This window comes from Phyllobates terribilis, unplaced genomic scaffold, assembly GCF_046119375.1.
Source record: "Phyllobates terribilis strain yellow unplaced genomic scaffold, ASM4611937v1 Scaffold_2__4_contigs__length_985480577, whole genome shotgun sequence".
NCBI classification, from domain to species: Eukaryota; Metazoa; Chordata; class Amphibia; order Anura; family Dendrobatidae; genus Phyllobates; species Phyllobates terribilis.
In genome coordinates this window covers 133,628,146-133,655,722 of record NW_027362762.1, presented here as the reverse complement: position 1 = coordinate 133,655,722, position 27,577 = coordinate 133,628,146, and the positions used below count along the sequence as shown (strand labels likewise).

Here is a 27,577-nt window from a genome sequence, read left to right as displayed (position 1 = left end):
GACAAACCCCACCCCCCTCTTTAAAGTGGCTCCACCTTGGCAGATATATATATATATTATTGTAATGAATGCACACCTGCTGTGTTGTCAGAGACTGAGCAATTTAAAGGAAAGCGGATCCACAAATTTTGGATGGCATCTCATTATCACAGTAAACACAACCCAAGTCTGCTACCTAAGAAAAAAAAAAAGTTTTAATTTAAACTTATCCCTTCACATCAGATCACCAGGAAACCAGAAACTACGTCCCTATGTCTTCCTGTTACAAAAGGTTCCTAGTTCTTCAGGCGATTTTAGCTCCCACGGCAAAAAAAGAAAAAATATATAGCTAGATATATATTTCTTATACATTTCTGCATATGTGAAATTTGGAAATCAAGCCGTTCAACTATAACACCGTATTGTTGTATGCCCAGATTCGGAACGTCACCATTGGCATGAACCTGGTTGAACAAATTAAATAACTAACTCCTTACGTCTGTTAACATATGTGGGGTGATTAAAAGTCTACAGAAAGGACAAAGAGGCGAAATGCCTGTACCCCCCAGAAAACTAGACGAGTGCTGCCTAAAGGCCAGTGATATGATATTGCCTTTCTCCAGGCATATAAGCAAGTCTAGTTTTATAGATTTTATTTTACTATTATATTACGATGAACATGGAAGTAAAAAAAAAAGTTCATACACATAGCGGATGGAGAGAAGGATCATCCAGCTGATGAACTATACGTCAACACAAACCGTGCCAATTGACACGAGACTAGATGTTCAAAGGAGCCTGTATGGGAGTGATGCAGCGATACATTAGTCTGATGAGATTGGGCATGGAAAGACCTCACTGTATGCTGCGGGGGTCACTTACAGAGGAACTATCCAATGCTCAGCGAGTACTGTGCACAGATCCTATTTTAATACATACTTGTGATGTCAGGGGGTTGCCTCTGCAACTGACCCACTCAGCACGCAGTGGTGTTTCTCCATGTTTAATGCCAGATCGGGAGTAGGGTAGATATACTTGCACAAACCATGCGCGCCTTATTTTGCCCCCCCCCCCCCATAAAGGATCTTTTTAACCACGCTGAACACTTTTAAACCTAAGGTGCCCCATGCACCTTGGATAACAGTTGGCTGAACGCCCTTTCTCCCGACTACACCATTAATCTCCTGCACTCACTGAAGCACTTATATGTTTTTGGTGGTGAGAGAAGTAAAATAAAAAAAAACCATCAACCACAAAACAGAGATGTCTGTCTTATCTGCTGCGGTAACAAGTACGGGGAGTATGAATTCATATTGCCCACAATCCTCTTGGAAGGCCGTCACACACTTTGGGTGGTCAGCCGATACTGGTGGGTTTTTGGACTTTAAATTAAACATGTATGCGGGTCTCTAGTCACCCATATTCATGACCATGTCTGTCGCTCTACATGCGTGTGACCATCTGATGTAGAAAAGAAAGCGTCAACGATGGCAAAAGACGAGGGTGAAAAATTGTATCCGACGCTTCCATGTCTGCACCGTTACCTACAGATGTCCCTGAACATGCCAAACCAACATGTTGTCTTACGACCTCATTAAAACTAAATTTGGACCAGCTGTTGAACTATAACTCCCGGTCAGCTTGGAATTCAAGTGAAAGCTCGCTTAGCTTATTTCTCGATTTTTACCGTTCTCCAACCGCATTCACAAAAGCGCTGGATGCAGAGAGGAAATCGATTTCAGACAATTTACAGTAAACATGAAAAGCCCTGACGAAAAAAAACCCAAACCAAACCACTTAACAGAATGTAACATACCATGTCAACTGAAGTTGAAAGCAAGGTTTCTTTTCCCCACCCAAAATTTAGATCTTAGTTACTGCAGTTTTCGGGACGCTTGCTTTCAGCTTCCACTGAAGTCTGACATGTGCTATAGCTTTTGGGGAGGGGAACTCCATGCACAGCTTTTGGTTACTTGTAAAACAGCAGGAAAACAGGTCAAAGTGGTCAGACAGGGCTTGATGTTCAGTAGAATACAAAGCGGTTTGCTTCTCGGTCAGTTCCATTTTTCCAATCCTGACTTGGGGAGCAGTTTGGGAAATGCTTAGTAAAGAGACATAATTACAGTTTTCTCTTAAAACAGAATTTTTTTTTTCTCAATAATAATTCACCCAAGTTATCTTTTATTCAGTTTCATGAATGAAATCTTTTGGCTTGCATGTTTTGTATCCATGAAATTTCTAGTTCCTCAAAATATGAAAATGTCTATGGAGGAAGATTGAGGCTCGGAGTATAGACTTCTACTCCTGCGGAGTCTTCCACAATGTATGCATTATAGCAAAGTCTTGATGTACAGTGCACCAGATTCAAGAAAAGCTACTTGTTTTCCACAGGAAGCCGATATGCCATCACTATGAAATCTAAACAAAAAAAAAAAAAAGAAGAAAAAAAAAAAAGGGCTGAATGTTGTGGCAGTCAGCACACAGTGCCAAATGGAGAAGGTAAAAAAATACAGCTGGGTCTGCTAGAATTTCAAAGAAAACCGAGCTCATGCATATGCAATCACAGTCCGTGTGAGTGACATTTGGCAACTGCAAGTGAAAGATACATGGTTCGCTTTAGAAGCATCAAAATGAAGAGGCGGTTTTGTGTCTTGAAGCTTTTAGGGTTTGTCTTCAAATCGGTGGACGTCTGGTGGTGCTAGAAGTTGAGGGACAGAGAAAAGCTGCACTGCAACACACTTAGAAGTTAAACTCTTTTGTCTGAAGGTTGGATGACGGCTCAAAGTTGTAGGTACCTCCCTGGGTGGCTTCAGGGATGAGGCTTTGATCTTCATCAATCTGCTCAGAACAAAAAAGAAAGTCAATTAAAAGAGGGTACGGTCCCCACTGGGCAAAGAGGCAGTGCATTCTCCACTCAGATGTTTGGTGGAAAACTATCTGTGGAACAATTGCAGAGTTCTGAATAACATTCAAAAAATGTCATTTATAAGCAGCTAAAGTTCTAGTCTTTGTCATCTATGAAGAGGCAATTTCCATATTTAAAATTTCTCAGAGGTGCAATGCAAGGCCTAAAAGCCTCCTCATATTGGCATGCCAGGCTTGGCATGTCACTCTCCACAAGGAGAAACGTTAGGCTATGTGCCCACGATGCAGAAATGAAGCAGAAAATTTCTGCTTCATTTCTGCAAGTCCTCTCCCGGAAAAACGCATGCGGAATTCCGCAAGCGTTTATCGCGCGTTTTTCAACATGCGGAATTGCCTTGCGTTTTTTTCATGCATTGAATAAGGCAATTCCGCTTGCGGAAACGCAAAATTAATGAACATGCTGCGGATTTTTGAACGCAGCATAAACTCCGCAGCATGGGCATAGAACTTGCGGATTCTCATTGGGGACCATGTGGTGCGGATTACCAAGCGTTTTACAAGCGTTTCCGCTGCGGAAATTTGCAATAAAAAACGCTTGTAATCCGCAACGTGGGCACACAGCCTAACTCCTTCGATCCCGGTCAGATGCCTCTCACCTAGCCAAACCAGATCTCACACTTGGTGTTTCGGGGTGCTGCCCCTCATTAGTACAGTGTCTGCAAATTGAGATTCTGGTTTGGCTTTTATCTTAAGTTATATGTCAAGGCTCCTTAAATAGTGGATGTTGACTTTTAGGATTGCTATTTCCAATAGGTGACTCTACAGAGTTCTAGTCTTTTTCCTCTCTGAAGAGGCAATTTGCATGTACAGTATAAGCTGCAGAGAAAATGTATAGCAGATTCTAGATGTCGTGCTGAAAGATTTCCTTTCACCCCTTCCTGACATATGACGTATAGTTATGCCATATAACGGGTCCCTGACTTCGATGCGGGCTCACAAGCAGAGCCTGCATTTTTCCCAGCACATGATGAAAGAATGGTTCAGAAATCATCTGCCTCTAACAGGTTAATGCTCGCGGCTATTAACTAGTTAAACGCCACGGTTAATCTCTGACAGAGGCATTTGACGTGCGCCGGCAGTGGGGTGCGTCAGTCTATGTGCACCCGTGACGTGATTGCTGAAGACCCCCGTGCCTGTTATTACGGTACTCCTGTGAAGGCCAGCCTGTAGGTGGTGTTCATAGGAGACTGATATTAGCTATACATAGCATGTTTTTAGGGTGGGGACACTAGGGAAACCCGCACTGTATCATCCACTTTTTTTTAGCGGAGATCAAAGTGTGAATTTTTGGGTTTAGATGACAACATACATTACTAAGCACCATGAAGGAGACTTACATCATCACCAGAGAAATACTGATCTATGATTTCAAATGCTAATTTGTAAATTTCTTCATTCTCGTGCTGCTGCAGTGCTTCTATTTTCTCCAGCCCTGAAAGAGAACAAAGCCATCAGTGTGTGACGTGGAGAGGAGAAAATATTAGGAAAATGGTCTGCAAAATGTTTTATGGGTTCTCAAAAGGGAAATAGATATATAATTATGCTTCTGCAATCATTCCTAATGACTGAACTGTAGTGCGCAGCAGAGTCTTCAGGTTTGTCTATGTAAGTGACATTATACAGAACACCAAAGTCTAAGGGTTTTTTGTTGATGTTTAATGGGGTTGTCTGGGACTTTTGGGCTATGTTCACACGTTTCGTTTTTGCTGCAGTTTAAACCTGCTCTCTTGGCAGCAAAGAAGCTGCTTACATAAGGCAGGTTTTGTGGAGTTTTTGCTGTGTATTTCTTGTGTTTTTGTCAGGTACATTTGGCTCCTGTGCATGCTGCACAAAAAAAAAAAAAAAAAAAAAAAAAAAAACACGATTCATATTCATCAGGTTTTTGCACCCAAAACGCAGTAAAACCTGATCCCTTTGCTTTTTGATGCGTTCTTGCACTTACCCATTGCTTTCTATGGGTGGAAAAAATCTGCAAAAATACTGAAAGAAGCGCAAAAAAAAACAACAGTTTTCCAAATCAGTCAGGTAAAAAAAAAAAAAGTGCCTGTGCATAAGACTTCAGAAACCTCATAGCTTTTGCTGGTATTTTAAAACGCAGCTTAAAATTTGCATAAAAAAACGCAGCAAAAATGCAACATGTGAACATAGCGCCTTATACAGATGGTCTATCCTTTAGATCAATATCTGATCAGTAGGGGTGCAACACTCACCACTCCTACCAATCAGCTATGCCCGGCCAAGATGTGCCGCATTGTGGAGCTGCACAGCGCTGCCCAGTGGTTGCGGCCAGGTACTGCACATTTAACCCTACTGATTTGAATAGGGGACAGATCTGCAGTACCTAAAATGGCCACTACTCCACTGATGAGCTGTGCAGTAGTGTTGAGCCACCCCCGTAGTGTTCGGGTTCGGTTCGTCGAACACCGGGATGTTCGAGGAACTGTTCGTTGAACTGTTCGTCGAACACCTTAGAACACCGTCGAACACCGTTAAAACCAATGGCAGGCAAACAAAAACACATAGAAAACACCTGCAAAGGTGTCCAAAAGCTGACAAACTGCTCAGAAGACACTCTCTTTAAAAAAGCCGGCCGGCAAATTCAGCAGCGGCATACACCGGTACCCGACAATTTAGACAAGAAGGAATAGAGCATCACACATAGATTAGATAGATAGAAACATGTCAGTCACACATATATGAAGTACAGTGACAGTGTTGCTTACTGTACTTGTCATTTAGTGTAAAGGATTTATTTAAAAAAATAATAGTGTTTTCATGCACTGTCTCTTTAAAAAAGCCGGCCGGCAATTCAGCAGCGGTGCCCGACAATTTAGAACAGAAAGATAGAGCATCACACATAGATTAGATAGATAGAAACATGTCAGTCACATATATATGAAGTACAGTGATAGTGTTGGTTACTGTACTTGTCATTTAGTATTAAAATAAAGGATTTATTATTAAAAAAATTGGCGTGGGGTTCCCCTTAATTTTAGGCTCTAGCGGAGGTTAAGCAGACGGCTGGGGCAGATGTTTGAAGCCTGGGAAGGGGGTAATACCCACGGAGCTTCCCAGGCTACTAATATCAGCCCCCAGCTGAATACATAGCCTTTACTAGCTATTAAAATGGGGGACCCCCCCAAAAAAATGACGTGGGGTCCCCCCTAATTTAATAGCTAGCAAAGGCTAGGCAGACAGCTGGGGGCTGATATTAATAGCCCAGGAAGGGAGCCATGAATATTGGCCCCCTCCCAGGCTAGAAACACCAGCCGTCAGCCGCCCCAGAAATGGCGCATTCATAGGATGCGCCAATTCTGGCACTTAGCCTCGCTCTTCCACGCTGCCCTGGTGCGGTGGCAGGGGGTAATAGGGTTGGGGTTGATGTCAGCTTATAATGCCAGCTGACATCAAGCCCAGGTTAGTAATGGAGAGGCGTCTATAAGACACCCCCATTACTAACCCCATAGTCAAAGTTAAAAAAAACACAAACACCCAGAATAAAGTCCTTTAATTGAAATAAAGACACAATCCTTTATTGTCCTAAATTAAACCATACTTACCATCACGCCCATTCCAGCTGAAGCCAACGATCTCCTGCAATAAAAGAAAAATAATAAAGCAACCTCATCCTTACCTTTCCATGGTTCCCACGATGGCTTCAGCTCTGCTACATCGAGATGACAGGCTGGACCGCAGCAGAAAGCTGCCATCCAGCCTCTCATCCCGCAGACACTGAAGCGCAGGCTTGCTTGCGCTGCTCAGCGTCTCTCTGTGACGACATCCAGATGAGCCGAGTTCATGTCCAATGAACTCGGCTCACCTCATGCACGTCACTGACAGCGTGGGAAAATTCTCACGCTGAAGCGGTGAGTGCAGGAGAATTCTCCCACGCTGTCAGTGACGTGCAGGAGGTGAGCTGAGTTCATTGGACATGAGCTCACCTCATGCACATCACTGACAGCGTGGGAGAATTCTCCTGCACTCAGCACTTCAGCGTGAGAATTTTACCACGCTGTCAGTGACGTGCATGAGGTGAGCCGAGTTCATTGGACATGACCTCGGCTCATCTGGATGCCGTCACAGCGAGACAGTGAGGAGCGCAAGCATGCCTGCGCTTCTCAGTGTCTGCGGGATGACAGACTGGATGGCAGCGTTCTGCTGCGGTCCAGCCAGTCATCTCGATGTAGCAGAGCTGAAGCTGTCGTGGGAACCATGGAAAGGTAAGGATGAGGTTGGTTTATTATTTTTCTTTTATTGCAGGAGATCGTTGGCTTCAGCTGGAATGGGTGTGATGGTAAGTATGGTTTAATTTAGAACAATAAAGAATTGTGTCTTTATTTCAATTAAAGGACTTTATTCTGGGTGTTGTGTTTTTTTTAAATACTTTACTAGAAATTCATGGCGGTCATGTCTAATACTGGCGTGACCCCATGAATTTTGGGCTTGGGGCCAGCTGATAATACCAAGCTGGCCCTAACCCCTTTATTACCCAGTGAGCCACCGCACCAGGGCCCTGGATGAGTTGGGTACAGCGCCAGAAGATGGCGCTTCTATGAACGCGCCATTTTCCGGGGTGGCTGCGGACTGCAATTTGTAGCGGGGGGGGGCCCAGAAAGCTTGGGTCTCCCTGCGCTGCGGATTCCAGCCCCCAGCTGCCTAGTTGTACCTGGCTGGACACAAAAATAGGGCGAAGCCCCACGTACTTTTTTTTTAATTATTTCATGAAATTCATGAAATAATTAAGAAAAAAAGGGCTTCCCTATATTGTTGTGTCCGGCCAGGTACAAATAGTCAGCTGGTGGTTGGGGGCAGCCCGTTCCTGCCTGCTGTACCTGGCTGGACACTAATATAGTGCGAAGCCCCACTTCAATTTTTTTAAATTATTTCAGGAAATTCATGAAATAATTTAAAAAAAATTGACGTGGGGCTTCGCACTATATCTGTGTCCAGCCAGGTACAGCAGGCAGGAACGGGCTGCCCCCAACCACCAGCTGCCTATTTGTACCTGGCCGGACACAACAATATAGGGAAGCCCTTTTTTTCTTAATTATTTCATGAAATAATTTAAAGAAAATTGACGTGGGGCTTCGCCCTGTTTTTGTGTCCAGCCAGGTACAACTAGGCAGCTGGGGGCTGGAATCCGCAGCGCAGGGAGGCCCAAGCTTTCTGGGCCACCCCCTCTGCAAATTGCAGTCCGCAGCCACCCCGGAAAATGGCGCGTTCATAGAAGCGCCATCTTCTGGCGCTGTACCCAACTCATCCAGGGCCCTGATGCGGTGGCTCACTGGGTAATAAAGGGGTTAGGGCCAGCTTGGCATTATCAGCTGGCCCTAAGCCCGAAATTCATGGGGTCACGCCAATATTAGACATGACCACCATGAATTTCTAGTAAAGTATTTAAAAAAAACACAACACCCAGAAAAAAGTCCTTTAATTGAAATAAACACACAATTCTTTATTGTTCTAAATTAAACCATACTTACCATCACGCCCATTCCAGCTGAAGCCAACGATCTCCTGAAATAAAAGAAAAATAATAAAGCAACATCATACTTACCTTTCCATGGTTCCCATGACAGCTTCAGCTCTGCTACATCGAGATGACAGGCTGGACCGCAGCAGAACGCTGCCATCCAGCCTGTCATCCCGCAGACACTGAGAAGCGCAGGCTTGCTTGCGCTCCACAGTGTCTCTCTGTGAGGGCATCCAGATGAGCCGAGTTATTGTCCAATGAACTCGGCTCACCTCATGCACGTCACTGACAGCGTGGGAAAATTCTCCTGCACTCAGCGCTTCAGCGTGGGAGAATTCTCACACTGAAGCGCTGAGTGCAGGAGAATTCTCCCACGCTGTCAGTGATGTGCAGGAGGTGAGCTGAGTTCATTGGACATGAGCTCACCTTATGCACGTCACTGACAGCGTGGGAAAATTCTCCTGCACTCAGCGCTTCAGCGTGGGAGAATTCTCCTGCACTCACCGCTTCAGCGTGAGAATTTTCCCACGCTGTCAGTGATGTGCATGAGGTGAGCCGAGTTCATTGGACATGAACTCGGCTCATCTGGATGTCGTCACAGAGAGACGCTGAGCAGCGCAAGCAAGCCTGCGCTTCTCAGTGTCTGCGGGATGAGAGGCTGGATGGCAGCGTTCTGCTGCGGTCCAGCCTGTCATCTCGATGTAGCAGAGCTGAAGCTGTCGTGGGAACCATGGAAAGGTAAGGATGAGGTTGCTTTATTATTTTTCTTTTATTGCAGGAGATCGTTGGCTTCAGCTGGAATGGGCGTTACGGTAAGTATGGTTTAATTTAGAACAATAAAGGATTGTGTCTTTATTTCAATTAAAGGACTTTATTCTGGGTGTTTGTGTTTTTTTTAACTTTGACTATGGGGTTAGTAATGGGGGTGTCTTATAGACGCCTCTCCATTACTAACCTGGGCTTGATGTCAGCTGGCATTATAAGCTGACATCAACCCCAACCCTATTACCCCCTGCCACCGCACCAGGGCAGCGTGGAAGAGCGAGGCTAAGTGCCAGAATTGGCGCATCCTATGAATGCGCCATTTCTGGGGCGGCTGACGGCTGGTGTTTCTAGCCTGGGAGGGGGCCAATATTCATGGCTCCCTTCCTGGGCTATTAATATCAGCCCCCAGCTGTCTGCCTAGCCTTTGCTAGCTATTAAATTAGGGGGGACCCCACGTCATTTTTTTGGGGGGGTCCCCCATTTTAATAGCTAGTAAAGGCTATGTATTCAGCTGGGGGCTGATATTAGTAGCCTGGGAAGCTCCGTGGGTATTACCCCCTTCCCAGGCTTCAAACATCTGCCCCAGCCGTCTGCTTAACCTCCGCTAGAGCCTAAAATTAAGGGGAACCCCACGCCAATTTTTTTAATAATAAATCCTTTATTTTAATACTAAATGACAAGTACAGTAACCAACACTATCACTGTACTTCATATATATGTGACTGACATGTTTCTATCTATCTAATCTATGTGTGAAGCTCTATTCTGTCTGTTATAAATTGTCGGGTACCGCTGCTGAATTGCCGGCTGGCTTTTTTAAAGAGACGGTGCATGAAAACACTATTATTTTTTTTGATAAATCCTTTACGCTAAATGACAAGTACAGTAAGCAACACTGTCACTGTACTTCATATATATGTGACTGACATGTTTCTATCTATCTAATCTATGTGTGATTCTCTATTCTTTCTATTCTAAATTGTTGGGTACCGCTGCTGAATTGCCGGCCGGCTTTTTTAAAGAGACGGTGCATGAAAACACTATTATTTTTTTTGATAAATCCTTTACGCTAAATGACAAGTACAGTAAGCAGCACTTTCACTGTACTTCATATATATGTGGCTGACATGTTTATATCTATCTAATCTATGTGTGAAGCTCTATTCTTTCGGTTCTAAATTGTCGGGTACAGGTGTATGCCGCTGCTGAATTGCCGGCTTTTCATGTTTCACTGTTGGCACTGTTCCCATCGATTTGGGCAATCACTGTAATGCCACAACCACCATGGCTGTGGCATTACAGTGAGTGGCAGACAATCCCTGCATGATTGGTGCTCTAAATAGCGCCAGACATGCAGGACACGCTTTTGGTGCACGAACAGTTATCGAACATAACCTCGAACAGCCGAATTTTTTGCAAATCGTTCGGGTTCCTCGAACAACTCGAACACCACCCAAAACAGCTCGAATTTGAGATTGGCGAACAGTTCTAGTCGAACACCGCTCATCTCTACTGTGCAGCTCCATAGCTCAGCACATCAGGATGGCACTGGGAACAGCTGATGGGCTGGACCGCTGGGTGCCGAACCCCCACCAATCAGATATTGATGACCTATCCCAAGGATAGGCCATCAATATAAAGGTCCTGGACAACCCCTTTAACTATAAAGGCTTATTCTGTGTAAAGAGGAAAGAAAATAATTATTTAGCCTCTCCTGCAATTGACAAGTCTGCAGTGTTAATGTCACAACTACAGCATGTGATGGCGGAGGTCAATTACTGGGCAATCTTGTGCCATTGACATGAAGGCTGAACCCAAGGATTAGCAGCGGTCATGTGTTGTAGCCATATCAACAAAGATGAGGGCGACAGTGCAGAGGCAGTGCATGAGCAGATGATTTTCCTATTTCACACAGTCCTAGCTTTTAAAACAAAAGGAACGATGGAAAACCCCTTTAAAAGAGGCCAGTCACAAAACTTTCACAAAATAATTTTAGGGTATATTCACATGTAGATTTGTGTGTGTGAATTTTTTTTGTCAGAAACATCCATATTTACAAACTGCTGTTAAAAGAAACATGGATTTTGCCGCAATTTTGTAAGAACAAGCGATATTTCATTCTTTTTGAATGAGGTGTTTGACATGTCATATCAGTGTGGTTGTGATACGTTTTTAATTAAATGGGGTGTTATCGGCACCTTTCCACTGCAAAGCATAAAAAATACCTTTCCCCCTACAATTTATGGGTGGAAAAAGCACCAAAGAAATGGCATGATTTAACTTGCGTAAAAAACCCCCCAAAAAAACAAAACAACAACCTAAATCAGTGTTTTATCATTCAAATGAATCAGACGCTCCTCACAAGCAGGTGTGAAGCTTTTACATAATGTGGATTTTGGCTCAGAATTTGCACCAAAAACCTTGTCAAAATGCTCGGTGTGAATATACCTTATGGGAGAGGTTCTTTTGCAGATACATCGGAGCCATGACCAGGCTGGAGGCTCAGACCATAACATGTCATACTAGCATCCTTCTATATGATATTACTGGGCACTAGGGCTTGGCGTGACTGCAACCACGGTGCCCACTATGGTTACACGCCCACACAGTTCAGCTTTATTACAATTTGCACAGATTCATTTCTCACCTCCACACTCCTCTATGATCTCAGCAATTGTGCTCGCATCTTCTCCTGCCATTATAAGAATGTTTTTTAAGCCGTCCAAAACGACCTGGACAACTTGTGAGTCTTTCACAGCCAGTAAGTTGCAAAATGGTGGGATGACGTTCTGCTGCACTAGGTACTCCACCTGTAGAGAACAAGCAGAAAGGGACATTTATTCATCCTACCACAGACTTGTGGACAAACTGCAGCACCACTACTTTACGTAGTCACATTTCTCAGTCATTTCATAGGGTTCTGTGTGACACTTGTGAATGCCCACACGCCCTTATTATTGGCATCAGAGTTCCCTGATGCCACCTCAACACAGAACACTACCAGTCAAAGGCTGCTTTCTATTAGAGATGGACGAATTTATCCAAGTGCATCTGCAGAGATCCCAGAGAACATGATACATTTAGAAAACGCTGAAAAACTTTGCTGCAAATTGAATTTCCCAGTAAAATCTCAGGCAGATTTGCTCTTTTCTACTACCCCTTCACCACATATGTCGAGCCGGGATATTTCCCTGCACATGAAGGCTGATTTAGTCATCCATCATGTGCCTCTTTTAACCTGTTAAATCCTCTCTGACAGAGGCATTTAAAATGCACCTGTGGATTAGAGCGGTTTTGAGGGCACGACAGCCATATTGACAGAAAAAAAAAAAAGGTTATGGCTCTTGGAAGAAGGAAAAAAAAAATGTCCATGTCATAAAGGGATTAATACTAAAGTGGGGCTGATTAAATCTTCTGCATAGGCCAGTGGACCACTTTATACACTGCTCAAAAAAATAAAGGGAACACTCAAATAACACATCCTAGATCTGAATGAATGAAATATTCTCATTGGATACTTTGTTCTGTACAAAGTTGAATGTGCTGAGAACAAAATCACACAAAAATCATCAATGGAAATCAAATTTATTAACCAATGGAGGCCTGGATTTGGAGTCACCCCCAAAAATGAAAGTGGAAAAACACACTACAGGCTGATCCAACTTTGATGTAATGTCCTTAAAACAAGTCAAAATGAGGCTCAGTATTGTGTGTGGCCTCCACGTGCCTGTATGACCCCCCTACAACGCCTGGGCATGCTCCTGATGAGGTTGCGGATGGTCTCCTGTGGGATCTCCTCCCAGACCTAAACTAAAGCATCCGCCAACTCCTGGACAGTCTGTGGTGCAACGTGACGTTGGTGGATGGAGCGAGACATGATGTCCCAGATGTGCTCAATCGGATTCAGGTCTGGGGAACGGGCGGGCCAGTCTATAGCTTCAATGCTTTCATCTTGCAGGAACTGCTGACACACTCCAGCCACATGAGGTCTGGCATTGTTCTGCATTAGGAGGAACCCAGGGCCAACCGCACCAGCATATGGTCTCACAAGGGGTCTGAGGATCTCATCTCAGTACCCAATAGCAGTCAGGCTACCTCTGGTGAGCACATGGAGGGCTGTGCGGCCCTCCAAAGAAATGCCACCCCACACCATTACTGACCCACTGCCAAACCAGTCATGCTGAAGGATGTTGCAGGCAGCAGATCGCTCTCCACGGCATCTCCAGACTCTGTCACATGTGCTCAGTGTGAACCTGCTTTCATCTATGAAGAGCACAGGGCCCAGTTGAGACTTTGCCAATCCTGGTGTTCTGTGGCAAATGCCAAGCGTCCTGCACGGTGTTGCGCTGTGAGCACAACCCCCATCTGTGGACGTCGGGCCCTCATACCACCCTCATTGAGTCGGTTTCTAACCGTTTGAGCAGACACATGCACATTTGTGGCCTGCTGGAGGTCATTTTGCAGGGCTCTGGCACTGCTCCTCCTGTTCCTCCTTGAACAAAGGTGGAGGCAACGTTCCTGCTGCTGGGTTGTTGCCCTCCTACGGCCCCCTCCACGTCTCCTGGCATACTGGCCTGTCTCCTGGCATACTGGCCTGTCTCCTGGCATACTGGCCTGTCTCCTGGCATACTGGCCTGTCTCCTGGCATACTGGCCTGTCTCCTGGCATACTGGCCTGTCTCCTGGCATACTGGCCTGTCTCCTGGCATACTGGCCTGTCTCCTGGCATACTGGCCTGTCTCCTGGCATACTGGCCTGTCTCCTGGCATACTGGCCTGTCTCCTGGTATACTGGCCTGTCTCCTGGTAGCGCCTCCAGCCTCTGGTCACTACGCTGACAGACACAGCAAACCTTGCCACAGCTCGCATTGATGTGCCATCCTGGATGAGCTGCACTACCTGAGCAACTTCTGTGGGTTGTAGAGTCCGTCTCATGCTACCACAAGTGTGAAACCACAACCAACATTCAAAAGTGAGCAAAACATCAGCCAAAAAGCATTGGTACTGAGATGTGGTCTGTGGTCCCCACCTGCAGAACCACTCCTTTATTGAGGGTGTCTTGATAATTGCCAATAATTTCCATCTATTGTCTATTCCATTTGCACAACAGCATGTGAAATTGATTGTCAATCAGTGTTGATTCCTAAGTGGACAGTTTGATTTCACAGAAGTTTGATTTACTTGGCGTTATATTCTGTTTAAGTGTTTCCTTTATTTTTTGAGCAGTGTAGTTACAACTAATCACATAGAAACCAATTTTAATTTGTATTCTAGTAAAGCAACTTTGCATGATATTTCTGAAAGTTTAATAATGACTGCAGTTTTGTGTTCGCATCTCCTAGGCAGACCAATGTGTGTCCATGGTAACATGCGAAAACAAACCTCACTTCGTTCAGATTCCACATTCTTACTATCTTCTATCCACTCACTTCTTTTTGCTGAACCCATAAAGGAATCTAAAGCAGAGTTTCCAAAACTATTAGGTTGTTTGTGCCTCAACTGATCTCAAAATGTCTCCTTACCAGCTTTACAGCAAAACCTCTGAGCCAGATCGAAAAACGCAACATAGAAGGCATTCTTATGCTCTGCAAACTACCAAAAATGTACACCAGCTCCCGGTTATTAGTATTTCTGGTGGAAGGACTCACCTCATAATGGATAAGGCACAATCTAATTCAGCACTCCCTTCATTAAGACTGGGGTACAAAACACCAGTTTTTAATGAATCGGAGTCATAGGCCCAGATTCATCATGCCCAACACTTTTCACGCCACTCTCGATATGAGGGATGTGCTGGAGGCAGATGTTCTGGATTTATTAGCAGGCGCCTGCCTCTTAATGAATCCAGCGAGTCTGAAAAGTAGCAGGAGCCTCCCACAAATTTTACGCCATGTGGAACATGCGGCCTGCGCACTCTTCCTTTAAAGGGACGCAAAGTCCAAAAACCAGGGAACCTCACTTGGTAGCAATTCAAATGTAGAGATGAGAGAAAGAATAATTTATTCTGCAAAATACAAAAATAGCGATGTTTCCACCTATTTGGCTATGTTCACACTAGGCGTTTTTCAGTGTTTTTTATGCAAATTTTCAGCTGCATTTTACAGTACCAGCAAAGTCTATGAGATTCCAGAAATCTCAAGCACACACATTGGTATTTGTGTCATCAGTATTTTGTGCTTTGCATGGCTGTTTTGCACAATAGAGCACGTCACTTCTTTCAGCGTTTTTCACCCACTGAAAGTAATGGGTGGTGAAAAAACACTGAAAACATGCACAGTGTGAACATAGCTAACAGCTTTTGCTGCTTTTTAGTGGAAGAAAGCTAGAACAGTAGTATGTGAAACTCATTTATTTTTGTGATTTTACTATATTGTTTTTGTCACCTGAGATGGCAGTTTGGATTAGGAGAGTTTAGTTAAATTAGTGATGTGTACAATGTAAACACTGGCTGAGCTAGGTGTGAGATTGAACAATACCTGTGGCCCACAGAGGTGTGAAACTGAACAATTTCTGAGCAACTCCATGGCAGACCCCATAGTGTGAAAATAAAGTGTCCTATAAACTCAATGCACTGCCAATGTCTTAGAACAACTATTCCTGTACAATTCACCTCCCCTACTGTTACATTTGTAATTCTGGTTAATATGGTTTCACATACAGTAGAGACCAAAAGTTTGGACACACCTTCTCATTTAAAGATTTTTCTGTATTTTCATGACTATGAAAATTGTACATTCACACTGAAGGCATCAAAACTATGAATTAACACATGTGGAATTATATACTTAACAAAAAAGTGTGAAACAACTGAAAATATGTCTTCTATTCTAGGTTCTTCAAAGTAGCCACCTTTTGCTTTGATAACTGCTTTGCACACTCTTGATGAGCTTCAAGAGGTAGTCACCGGAAATGGTCTTCCAACAATCTTGAAGGAGTTCCCAGAGATGCTTAGCACTTGTTGGCCCTTTCGCCTTCACTCTGCGGTCCAGCTCACCCCAAACCATCTCGATTGGGTTCAGGTCTCGTGACTGTGGAGGCCAGGTCATCTGGCGTAGCACCCCATCCCTCTCCTTCTTGGTCAAATAGCCCTTACACAGCTTAGAGGTGTGTTTGGGGTCATTGTCCTGTTGAAAAATAAATGATGGTCCAACTAAGCGCAAACCGGATGGAATAGAATGCCACTGCAAGATGCTGTGGTAGCCATGCTGGTTCAGTATGCCTTCAATTTTGAATAAATCCCCAACAGTGTCACCAGCAAAGCACCCCCACACGTCCTCCTCCATGCTTCACGGTGGGAACCAGGCATGTAGAGTCCATCCGTTCACCTTTTCTGCGTCGCACAAAGACACGGTGGTTGGAACCAAGGATCTCAAACTTGAACTCATCAGACCAAAGCACAGATTTCCACTGGTTTAATGTCCATTCCTTGTGTTCTTTAGCCCAAACAAGTCTCTTCTGCTTGTTGCCTGTCCTTAGCAGTGGTTTCCTAGCAGCTATTTTACCATGAAGGCCGGCTGCACAAAGTCTCCTCTTAACAGTTGTTGAAGAGATGTGTCTGCTACTAGAACTCTTGTGTGGCATTGACCTGGTCTCTAATCTGAGCTGATGTTAACCTGCGATTTCTGAGGCTGGTGACTCGGATAAACTTATCCTCAGAAGCAGAGGTGACTCTTGGTCTTCCTTTCCTGGGGCGGTCCTCATGTGAGCCAGTTTCTTTGTAGCGCTTGATGGTTTTTGCAACTGCACTTGGGGACACATTCAAAGTTTGCCCAATTTTTCGGACTGACTGACCTTCATTTCTTAAAGTAATGATGGCCACTCGTTTTTCTTTACTTACCTGCTTTTTTCTTGCCATAATACAAATTCTAACAGTCTATTCAGTAGGACTATCAGCTGTGTATCCACCAGACTTCTGCACAAACACAACTGATGGTCCCAACCCCATTTATAAGGCAAGAAATCCCACTTATTAAACCTGACAGGGCACACCTGTGAAGTGAAAACCATTTCCGGTGACTCTTGAAGCTCATCAAGAGAATGCCGCGAGTGTGCAAAGCAGTCATCAAAGCAAAAGGTGGCTACTTTGAAGAACCTAGAATATAAGACATATTTTCAGTAGTTTCACACTTTTTTGTTAAGTATATAATTCCACATGTGTTAATTCATAGTTTTGATGCCTTCAGTGTGAATGTACAATTTTCATAGTCATGAAAATACTGAAAAATCTTTAAATGAGGTGTGTCCAAACTTTTGGTCTGTACTATATGTCGTGCATTGGTGACCTCTGTTCATGCTTCTGTGGTGGAAGCAAAGCTGAACTTTGAGATCCTGAAAAATGCAGCAAAACTTACGTTTATGACAGCTTCTTTCCTACCAAGAAATCAGGTTTTGCTGCAGAAAAAAATGCTGAAAAAACGCCTTGTGTGAACAATGCCTTACAGGTCTTTATCAAGCATGAAGAAATTATTTTTTGATAGGTTATCACCTGATTAGGATGCTGTCTATCTCTACAAATTTTACTCCAGTCAGGAACTGGAGTAAGATTTGTGGCGTAAGGGACACTGCCGCTTGTCATGAATTTGATGAGTGGGGGTTAACTCGTCCCACCCACTTTTCCGTAGCTGGGTAAAAATGGCGTGAACCCCAAAAGCCACACAATTTTAGTGCAGCCTTGCACTGCACCAAAATTTTGCAACTTCTCAAAGCTTTGATGAATAGTGTTTACTGATCCAGCGCAACAACCGTTGCCTGGGAATAAATGAACAATCCCATAACAAATAATGGGATCTGTTTCCACATCAGTTTCCCTCTGATGTTTCACTGCCATTAGGGACAGAAGGCAGGTCACCGAACACGCAGAAATGAGGCCTAATAAGACAAGCTTTTTATTAACTACTCACATCTAGTTTAGGTGGTATGTATTCGGTCACTATTAAGATCATAGGCAGATGCCAGAGCACCTCCAGAAAATCACTGCTCTATAACCCAAGTTCTCATCTAAATCCTTGGCTTACCTGGTCTTTCCGGCCGCTTATCGTTAAGTTGCTGATCGCCCATGCGGCTTCTTTCTGAGTTCCAAAGTCGCCCTACAATACAGAATAGACAGTTGTAAAGGGGCAAAGACGACTAATAATTCTACAGACGGGGAGAATAAAGCGCTGAAACGTCCATTATTATACAGTTGCAGCAGTACACAATATGGGACCAGACAGTCCCAATTTGAGTGAACACATTCTGCACTGAATTTCATTTAGTCGGGAGGATTTCAGCCTGTATAGAGCGGAGACTGACGATCAGCTCCTGTATGCTGGGTTGGTTACACATGTCAATGGAAACAGAACAATCCTTAATGAGGTTTGCTCTGTTCCCATCCATGTTATCAGCGCACATGCCCTTGTTACATGGGGCGATGTGGTAGGATGGCAAACTGATGGATCGTCATAAATGTTCGATTAATTGCAGTATGTTTACACAGCTCAATAACAGAGAACATGCGGTCTATTAGCGGCTCACCTTGGCTAGCTGGTGTATTATCATGGGGATCAGTCCGGCATCAATAACAGCTTGAACCTGCTGCTGATTTCCAGCTGTGATATTAGAGAGGAACCAAACGGCTTCCTAAAAAAGAGAAAACACTGAATATTTAACTACAAAGTTATCTGTGAGTGTGTGCCAATATCACCTATATATTGTGCAATAATACACGTATCTCAGCCATAATACCCAGACTCCAGCTGTATACGGTGCAATAATACACGTATCTCAGCCATAATACCCAGACTCCAGCTGTATACGGTGTAATAACACACGTATCTCAGCCATAATACCCAGACTCCAGCTGTATACGGTGCAATAATACATGTATCTCAGCCGTATTACCCAGACTCCAGCTGTATACGGTGCAATAATACATGTATCTCAGCCATAATACCCAGACTCCAGCTGTATACGATGCAATAATACACGTATCTCAGCCGTAATACCCAGACTCCTGCTGTATACGGTGCAATAATACATGTACCTCAGCCATAATACCCAGACTCCAGCTGTATACGATGCAATAATACACGTATCTCAGCCGTAATACCCAGACTCCTGCTGTATACGGTGCAATAATACACGTATTTCAGCCGTAATACCCAGAGTCCTGCTGTATACGGTGCAATAATACATGTATCTCAGCCGTAATACCCAGACTTCAACTGTATACGGTGCAATAATACATGTATCTCAGCCGTATTACCCAGACTCCAGCTGTATACGATGAAATAATACACGTATCTCAGCCATAATACCCAGACTCCAGCTGTATACGGTGCAATAATACACGTATCTCAGCCGTAATACCCAGACTCCAGCTGTATACGATGCAATAATACATGTATCTCAGCCATAATACCCAGACTCCAGCTGTATATGGTGCAATAATACATGTATCTCAGCCATAATACCCAGACTCCAGCTGTATACGGTGCAATAATACATGTATCTCAGCCGTATTACCCAGACTCCAGCTGTATACGGTGCAATAATACATGTATCTCAGCCATAATACCCAGACTCCAGCTGTATACGGTGCAATAATACACGTATCTCAGCCGTAATACCCAGACTTCAACTGTATACGGTGCAATAATACATGTATCTCAGCCGTATTACCCAGACTCCAGCTGTATACGATGAAATAATACATGTATCTCAGCCGTATTACCCAGACTCCAGCTGTATACGGTGCAATAATACATGTATCTCAGCCATAATACCCAGACTCCAGCTGTATACGGTGCAATAATACATGTATCTCAGCCATAATACCCAGACTCCAGCTGTATACGATGCAATAATACATGTATCTCAGCCGTAATACCCAGACTCCAGCTGTATACGGTGCAATAATACACGTATCTCAGCCGTAATACCCAGACTCCAGCTGTATACGGTGCAATAATACACGTATCTCAGCCGTATTACCCAGACTCCTGCTGTATAAAGTGTAATAATACAAGTATCTCAGCCATAATACCCAGACTCCAGCTGTATTAGGTGTAATAATACAAGTATCTCAGCCATAATACCCAGACTCCAGCTGTATACGATGCAATAATACAAGTATCTCAGCCATAATACCCAGACTCCAGCTGTATACGATGCAATAATACAAGTATCTCAGCCAAAATACCCAGACTCCAGCTGTATACGGTGCAATACACGTATCTCAGCCGTAATACCCAAACTCCAGCTGGATACGGTGCAATAATACACGTATCTCAGCCGTAATACCCAGACTCCAGCTGTATACGATGCAATAATACAAGTATCTCAGCCAAAATACCCAGACTACAGCTGTATACGATGCAATAATACACGTATCTCAGCCGTAATACCCAGACTCCAGCTGGATACGGTGCAATAATACACGTATCTCAGCCATAATACCCAGACTCCAGCTGTATACGATGCAATAATACATGTATCTCAGCCGTAATACCCAAACTCCAGCTGTATAAGGTACAATAATGTATCTCAGCCATAATACCCAGACTGCAGCTGTATACGGTGCAATAATACACGTATCTCAGCCATAATACCCAGACTCCAGCTGTATACGATGCAATAATACAAGTATCTCAGCCATAATACCCAGAATCCAGCTGTATACGATGCAATAATACAAGTATCTCAGCCAAAATACCCAGACTCCAGCTGTATACGAAGCAATAATACACGTATCTCAGCCATAATACCCAGACTCCAGCTGTATACGGTGCAATACACGTATCTCAGCCGTAATACCCAGACTCCAGCTGTATACGGTGTAATAATACACGTATCTCAGCCGTAATACCCAGACTCCAGCTGTATACGGTGCAATAATACATGTATCTCAGCCGTAATACCCAGACTCCTGCTGTATACGATGCAATAATACACGTATCTCAGCCGTAATACCCAGACTCCAGCTGTATAAGGTACAATAATGTATCTCAGCCGTAATACCCAGACTCCAGCTGTATACGGTGTAATAATACATGTATCTCAGCCGTAATACCCAGACTCCAGCTGTATACGGTGCAATAATACATGTATCTCAGCCGTAATACCCAGACTCCAGCTGTATACGGTGGAATAATACACGTATCTCAGCCGTAATACCCAGACTCCAGCTGGATACGGTGCAATAATACACGTATCTCAGCCATAATACCCAGACTCCAGCTGTATACGATGCAATAATACATGTATCTCAGCCGTAATACCCAGACTCCAGCTGTATAAGGTACAATAATACATGTATCTCAGCCGTAATACCCAGACTCCTGCTGTATACGATGCAATAATACATGTATCTCAGCCGTAATACCCAGACTCCAGCTGTATAAGGTACAATAATGTATCTCAGCCGTAATACCCAGACTCCAGCTGTATACGGTGCAATACACGTATCTCAGCCGTAATACCCAGACTCCTGCTGTATACGGTGCAATAATACACGTATCTCAGCCAAAATACCCAGACTCCAGCTGTATACGATGCAATAATACACGTATCTCAGCCATAATACCCAGACTCCAGCTGTATACGGTGCAATACACGTATCTCAGCCGTAATACCCAGACTCCAGCTGTATACGATGCAATAATACATGTATCTCAGCCGTAATACCCAGACTCCAGCTGTATACGATGCAATAATACACGTATCTCAGCCGTAATACCCAGACTCCAGCTGGATACGATGCAATAATACATGTATCTCAGCCGTAATACCCAGACTCCAGCTGTATAAGGTACAATAATGTATCTCAGCCTTAATACCCAGACTCCAGCTGTATACGATGCAATAATACATGTATCTCAGCCGTAATACCCAGAATCCAGCTGTATACGATGCAATAATACATGCATCTAAGCCGTAATACCCAGAATCCAGCTGTATACGATGCAATAATACATGTATCTCAGCCATAATACCCAGACTCCAGCTGTATACGGTGTAATAACACACGTATCTCAGCCGTAATACCCAGACTCCAGCTGTATAAGGTACAATAATGTATCTCAGCCGTAATACCCAGACTCCAGCTGTATACGGTGCAATAATACATGTATCTCAGCCGTAATACCCAGACTCCAGCTGTATACGGTGCAATAATACATGTATCTCAGCCATAATACCCAGACTCCTGCTGTATACGGTGTAATACACGTATCTCAGCCGTAATACAAAGACTCCAGCTGTATACGGTGCAATAATACACGTATCTCAGCCGTAATACCCAGACTCCAGCTGTATACGGTGCAATAATACATGTATCTCAGCCGTAATACCCAGACTCCAGCTGTATACGATGCAATAATACACGTATCTCAGCCGTAATACCCAGACTCCAGCTGTATACGGTGCAATAATACACGTATCTCAGCCGTAATACCCAGACTCCAGCTGTATACGATGCAATAATACACGTATCTCAGCCGTAATACCCAGACTCCAGCTGTATACGATGCAATAATACATGTATCTCAGCCGTAATGCCCAGACTCCAGCTGTATAAGGTACAATAATGTATCTCAGCCGTAATACCCAGACTCCAGCTGTATACGATGCAATAATACATGTATCTCAGCCGTAATACCCAGACTCCAGCTGTATACGGTGCAATAATACATGTATCTCAGCCATAATACCCAGACTCCTGCTGTATACGGTGCAATAATACATGTATCTCAGCCATAATACCCAGACTCCTGCTGTATACGGTGCAATAATACACGTATCTCAGCCGTAATATCCCAGACTCCAGCTGTATACGATGCAATAATACACGTATCTCAGCCGTAATACCCAGACTCCAGCTGTATACGGTGCAATAATACACGTATCTCAGCCGTAATACCCAGACTCCAGCTGTATACGGTGCAATAATACACGTATCTCAGCCATAATACCCAGACTCCAGCTGTATTAGGTGTAATAATACAAGTATCTCAGCCATAATACCCAGACTCCAGCTGTATACGATGCAATAATACAAGTATCTCAGCCATAATACCCAGACTCCAGCTGTATTAGGTGTAATAATACAAGTATCTCAGCCGTAATACCCAGACTCCAGCTGTATACGGTGCAATAATACACGTATCTCAGCCATAATACCCAGACTCCAGCTGTATACGGTGCAATACACGTATCTCAGCCGTAATACCCAGACTCCAGCTGTATACGATGCAATAATACACGTATCTCAGCCGTAATACCCAGACTCCAGCTGTATACGATGCAATAATACAAGTATCTCAGCCAAAATACCCAGACTCCAGCTGTATACGATGCAATAATACACGTATCTCAGCCATAATACCCAGACTCCAGCTGTATACGGTGCAATACACGTATCTCAGCCGTAATACCCAGACTCCAGCTGTATACGATGCAGTAATACACGTATCTCAGCCGTAATACCCAGACTCCAGCTGGTTACGATGCAATAATACATGTATCTCAGCCGTAATACCCAGACTCCAGCTGTATAAGGTACAATAATGTATCTCAGCCATAATACCCAGACTCCAGCTGTATACGGTGCAATACACGTATCTCAGCCGTAATACCCAGACTCCAGCTGTATACGGTGCAATAATACACGTATCTCAGCCGTAATACCCAGACTCCTGCTGTATACGATGCAATAATACACGTATCTCAGCCGTAATACCCAGACTCCTGCTGTATACGGTGTAATAATACATGTATCTCAGCCGTAATACCCAGACTCCAGCTGTATACGGTGCAATAATACATGTATCTCAGCCGTAATACCCAGACTCCAGCTGTATACGGTGCAATAATACACGTATCTCAGCCGTAATACCCAGACTCCAGCTGTATACGGTGCAATAATACACGTATCTCAGCCGTAAAACCCAGACTCCAGCTGTATACGGTGCAATAATACATGTATCTCAGCCGTAATACCCAGACTCCAGCTGTATACGATGCAATAATACATGTATCTCAGCCGTAATACCCAGACTCCAGCTGTATACGGTGCAATAATACATGTATCTCAGCCATAATACCCAGACTCCAGCTGTATACGGTGCAATAATACACGTATCTCAGCCATAATACCCAGACTCCAGCTGTATACGGTGCAATAATACACGTATCTCAGCCGTAATACCCAGACTTCTGCTGTATACGATGCAATAATACACGTATCTCAGCCGTAATACCCAGACTCCAGCTGTATACGATGCAATAATACACGTATCTCAGCCGTAATACCCAGACTCCAGCTGTATACGGTGCAATAATACATGTATCTCAGCCGTAATACCCAGACTCCAGCTGTATACGATGCAATAATACATGTATCTCAGCCGTAATACCCAGACTCCAGCTGTATACGGTGCAATAATACACGTATCTCAGCCATAATACCCAGACTCCTGCTGTATACGGTGCAATAATACACGTATCTCAGCCGTAATACCCAGACTCCAGCTGTATACGGTGCAATAATACATGTATCTCAGCCATAATACCCAGACTCCTGCTGTATACGGTGTAATACACGTATCTCAGCCGTAATACAAAGACTCCAGCTGTATACGGTGCAATAATACACGTATCTCAGCCGTAATACCCAGACTCCTGCTGTATACGATGCAATAATACACGTATCTCAGCCGTAATACCCAGACTCCAGCTGTATACGGTGCAATAATACACGTATCTCATCCATAATACCCAGACTCCTGCTGTATAAGGTGTAATAATACAAGTATCTCAGCCATAATACCCAGACTCCAGCTGTATTAGGTGTAACAATACAAGTATCTCAGCCATAATACCCAGACTCCAGCTGTATACGATGCAATAATACAAGTATCTCAGCCATAATACCCAGACTCCTGCTGTATACGATGCAATAATACAAGTATCTCAGCCAAAATACCCAGACTCCAGCTGTATACGATGCAATACACGTATCTCAGCCATAATACCCAGACTCCAGCTGTATACGGTGCAATACACGTATCTCAGCCGTAATACCCAGACTCCAGCTGGATACGATGCAATAATACACGTATCTCAGCCATAATACCCAGACTCCAGCTGTATACGATGCAATAATACATGTATCTCAGCCGTAATACATGTATCTCAGCCGTAATACCCAGACTCCAGCTGTATAAGGTACAATAATGTATCTCAGCCGTAATACCCAGACTCCAGCTGTATACGGTGCAATACACGTATCTCAGCCGTAATACCCAGACTTCTGCTGTATACAATGCAGTAATACACGTATCTCAGCCGTAATACCCAGACTCCAGCTGTATACGATGCAATAATACACGTATCTCAGCCGTAATACCCAGACTCCAGCTGTATACGGTGCAATAATACAGGTATCTCAGCCGTAATACCCAGACTCCAGCTGTATACGGTGCAATAATACACGTATCTCAGCCGTAATACCCAGACTCCAGCTGTATACGATGCAATAATACACGTATCTCAGCCGTAATACCCAGACTTCTGCTGTATACGATGCAGTAATACACGTATCTCAGCCGTAATACCCAGACTCCAGCTGTATACGATGCAATAATACACGTATCTCAGCCGTAATACCCAGACTCCAGCTGTATACGGTGCAATAATACAGGTATCTCGGCCGTAATACCCAGACTCCAGCTGTATACGGTGCAATAATACACGTATCTCAGCCGTAATACCCAGACTCCAGCTGTATACGATGCAATAATACACGTATCTCAGCCGTAATACCCAGACTCCAGCTGTATACGATGCAATAATACATGTATCTCAGCCGTAATACCCAGACTCCAGCTGTATAAGGTACAATAATGTATCTCAGCCGTAATACCCAGACTCCAGCTGTATACGGTGCAATAATACATGTATCTCAGCCGTAATACCCAGACTCCTGCTGTATACGGTGTAATAACACACGTATCTCAGCCGTAATACCCAGACTTCAGCTGTATACGGTGCAATAATACATGTATCTCAGCCGTAATACCCAGACTCCTGCTGTATACGGTGTAATAATACACGTATCTCAGCCGTAATACCCAGACTTCAGCTGTATACGGTGCAATAATACATGTATCTCAGCCGTAATACCCAGACTCCTGCTGTATACGGTGTAATAACACACGTATCTCAGCCGTAATACCCAGACTCCTGCTGTATACGGTGTAATAATACACGTATCTCAGCCGTAATACCCAGACTTCAGCTGTATACGGTGCAATAATACATGTATCTCAGCCGTAATACCCAGACTCCTGCTGTATACGATGCAATAATACACGTATCTCAGCCGTAATACCCAGACTCCAGCTGTATACGGTGTAATAACACACGTATCTCAGCCGTAATACCCAGACTCCAGCTGTATACGGTGTAATAATACACGTATCAGCCATAATACCCAGACTCCAGCTGTATACGGTGCAATAAAACACATATCTCAGCCGTAATACCCAGACTCCAGCTGTATACGGTGCAATAATACATGTATCTCAGCCATAATACCCAGACTCCTGCTGTATACGGTGTAATAATACACGTATCTCAGCCGTAATACCCAGACTCCAGCTGTATACGGTGCAATAATACACGTATCTCAGCCGTAATACCCAGACTCCTGCTGTATACGGTGTAATAATACACGTATCTCAGCCGTAATACCCAGACTTCAGCTGTATACGGTGCAATAATACATGTATCTCAGCCGTAATACCCAGACTCCTGCTGTATACGATGCAATAATACACGTATCTCAGCCGTAATACCCAGACTCCAGCTGTATACGGTGTAATAACACACGTATCTCAGCCGTAATACCCAGACTCCAGCTGTATACGGTGTAATAATACACGTATCTCAGCCATAATACCCAGACTCCAGCTGTATACGGTGCAATAAAACACATATCTCAGCCGTAATACCCAGACTCCAGCTGTATACGGTGCAATAATACACGTATCTCAGCCGTAATACCCAGACTCCAGCTGTATACGGTGCAATAATACACGTATCTCAGCCGTAATACCCAGACTCCTGCTGTATACGGTGTAATAATACACGTATCTCAGCCGTAATACCCAGACTCCAGCTGTATACGGTGCAATAATACATGTATCTCAGCCGTAATACCCAGACTCCAGCTGTATACGGTGCAATAATACATGTATCTCAGCCATAATACCCAGACTCCTGCTGTATACGGTGCAATAATACACGTATCTTAGCCGTAATACCCAGACTCCAGCTGTATACGGTGTAATAACACACGTATCTCAGCCGTAATACCCAGACTCCAGCTGTATACGGTGTAATAATACACGTATCTCAGCCATAATACCCAGACTCCAGCTGTATACGGTGCAATAAAA

General features: G+C 44.0%; 1 protein-coding gene across 1 annotated transcript in view; it reads right to left on the bottom strand.

Moving 5' to 3' along the window:
- Window positions 1–2,114: 2,114 nt before the first annotated feature.
- Window positions 2,115–27,577, bottom strand: part of KPNA3 (karyopherin subunit alpha 3) — a 68,040-nt gene continuing 42,577 nt past the window's right edge. Inside the window, exons 13-17 of the mRNA XM_073662689.1 lie at window positions 18,654–18,758; window positions 18,155–18,226; window positions 11,790–11,952; window positions 4,242–4,336; window positions 2,115–2,817 (exon numbers count right to left, since the gene is read on the bottom strand). Coding sequence (XP_073518790.1) covers window positions 2,719–2,817; window positions 4,242–4,336; window positions 11,790–11,952; window positions 18,155–18,226; window positions 18,654–18,758 — 534 coding nt within the window. The 3' untranslated portion in view covers window positions 2,115–2,718. The remainder of the gene's footprint in view (window positions 2,818–4,241; window positions 4,337–11,789; window positions 11,953–18,154; window positions 18,227–18,653; window positions 18,759–27,577) is intronic.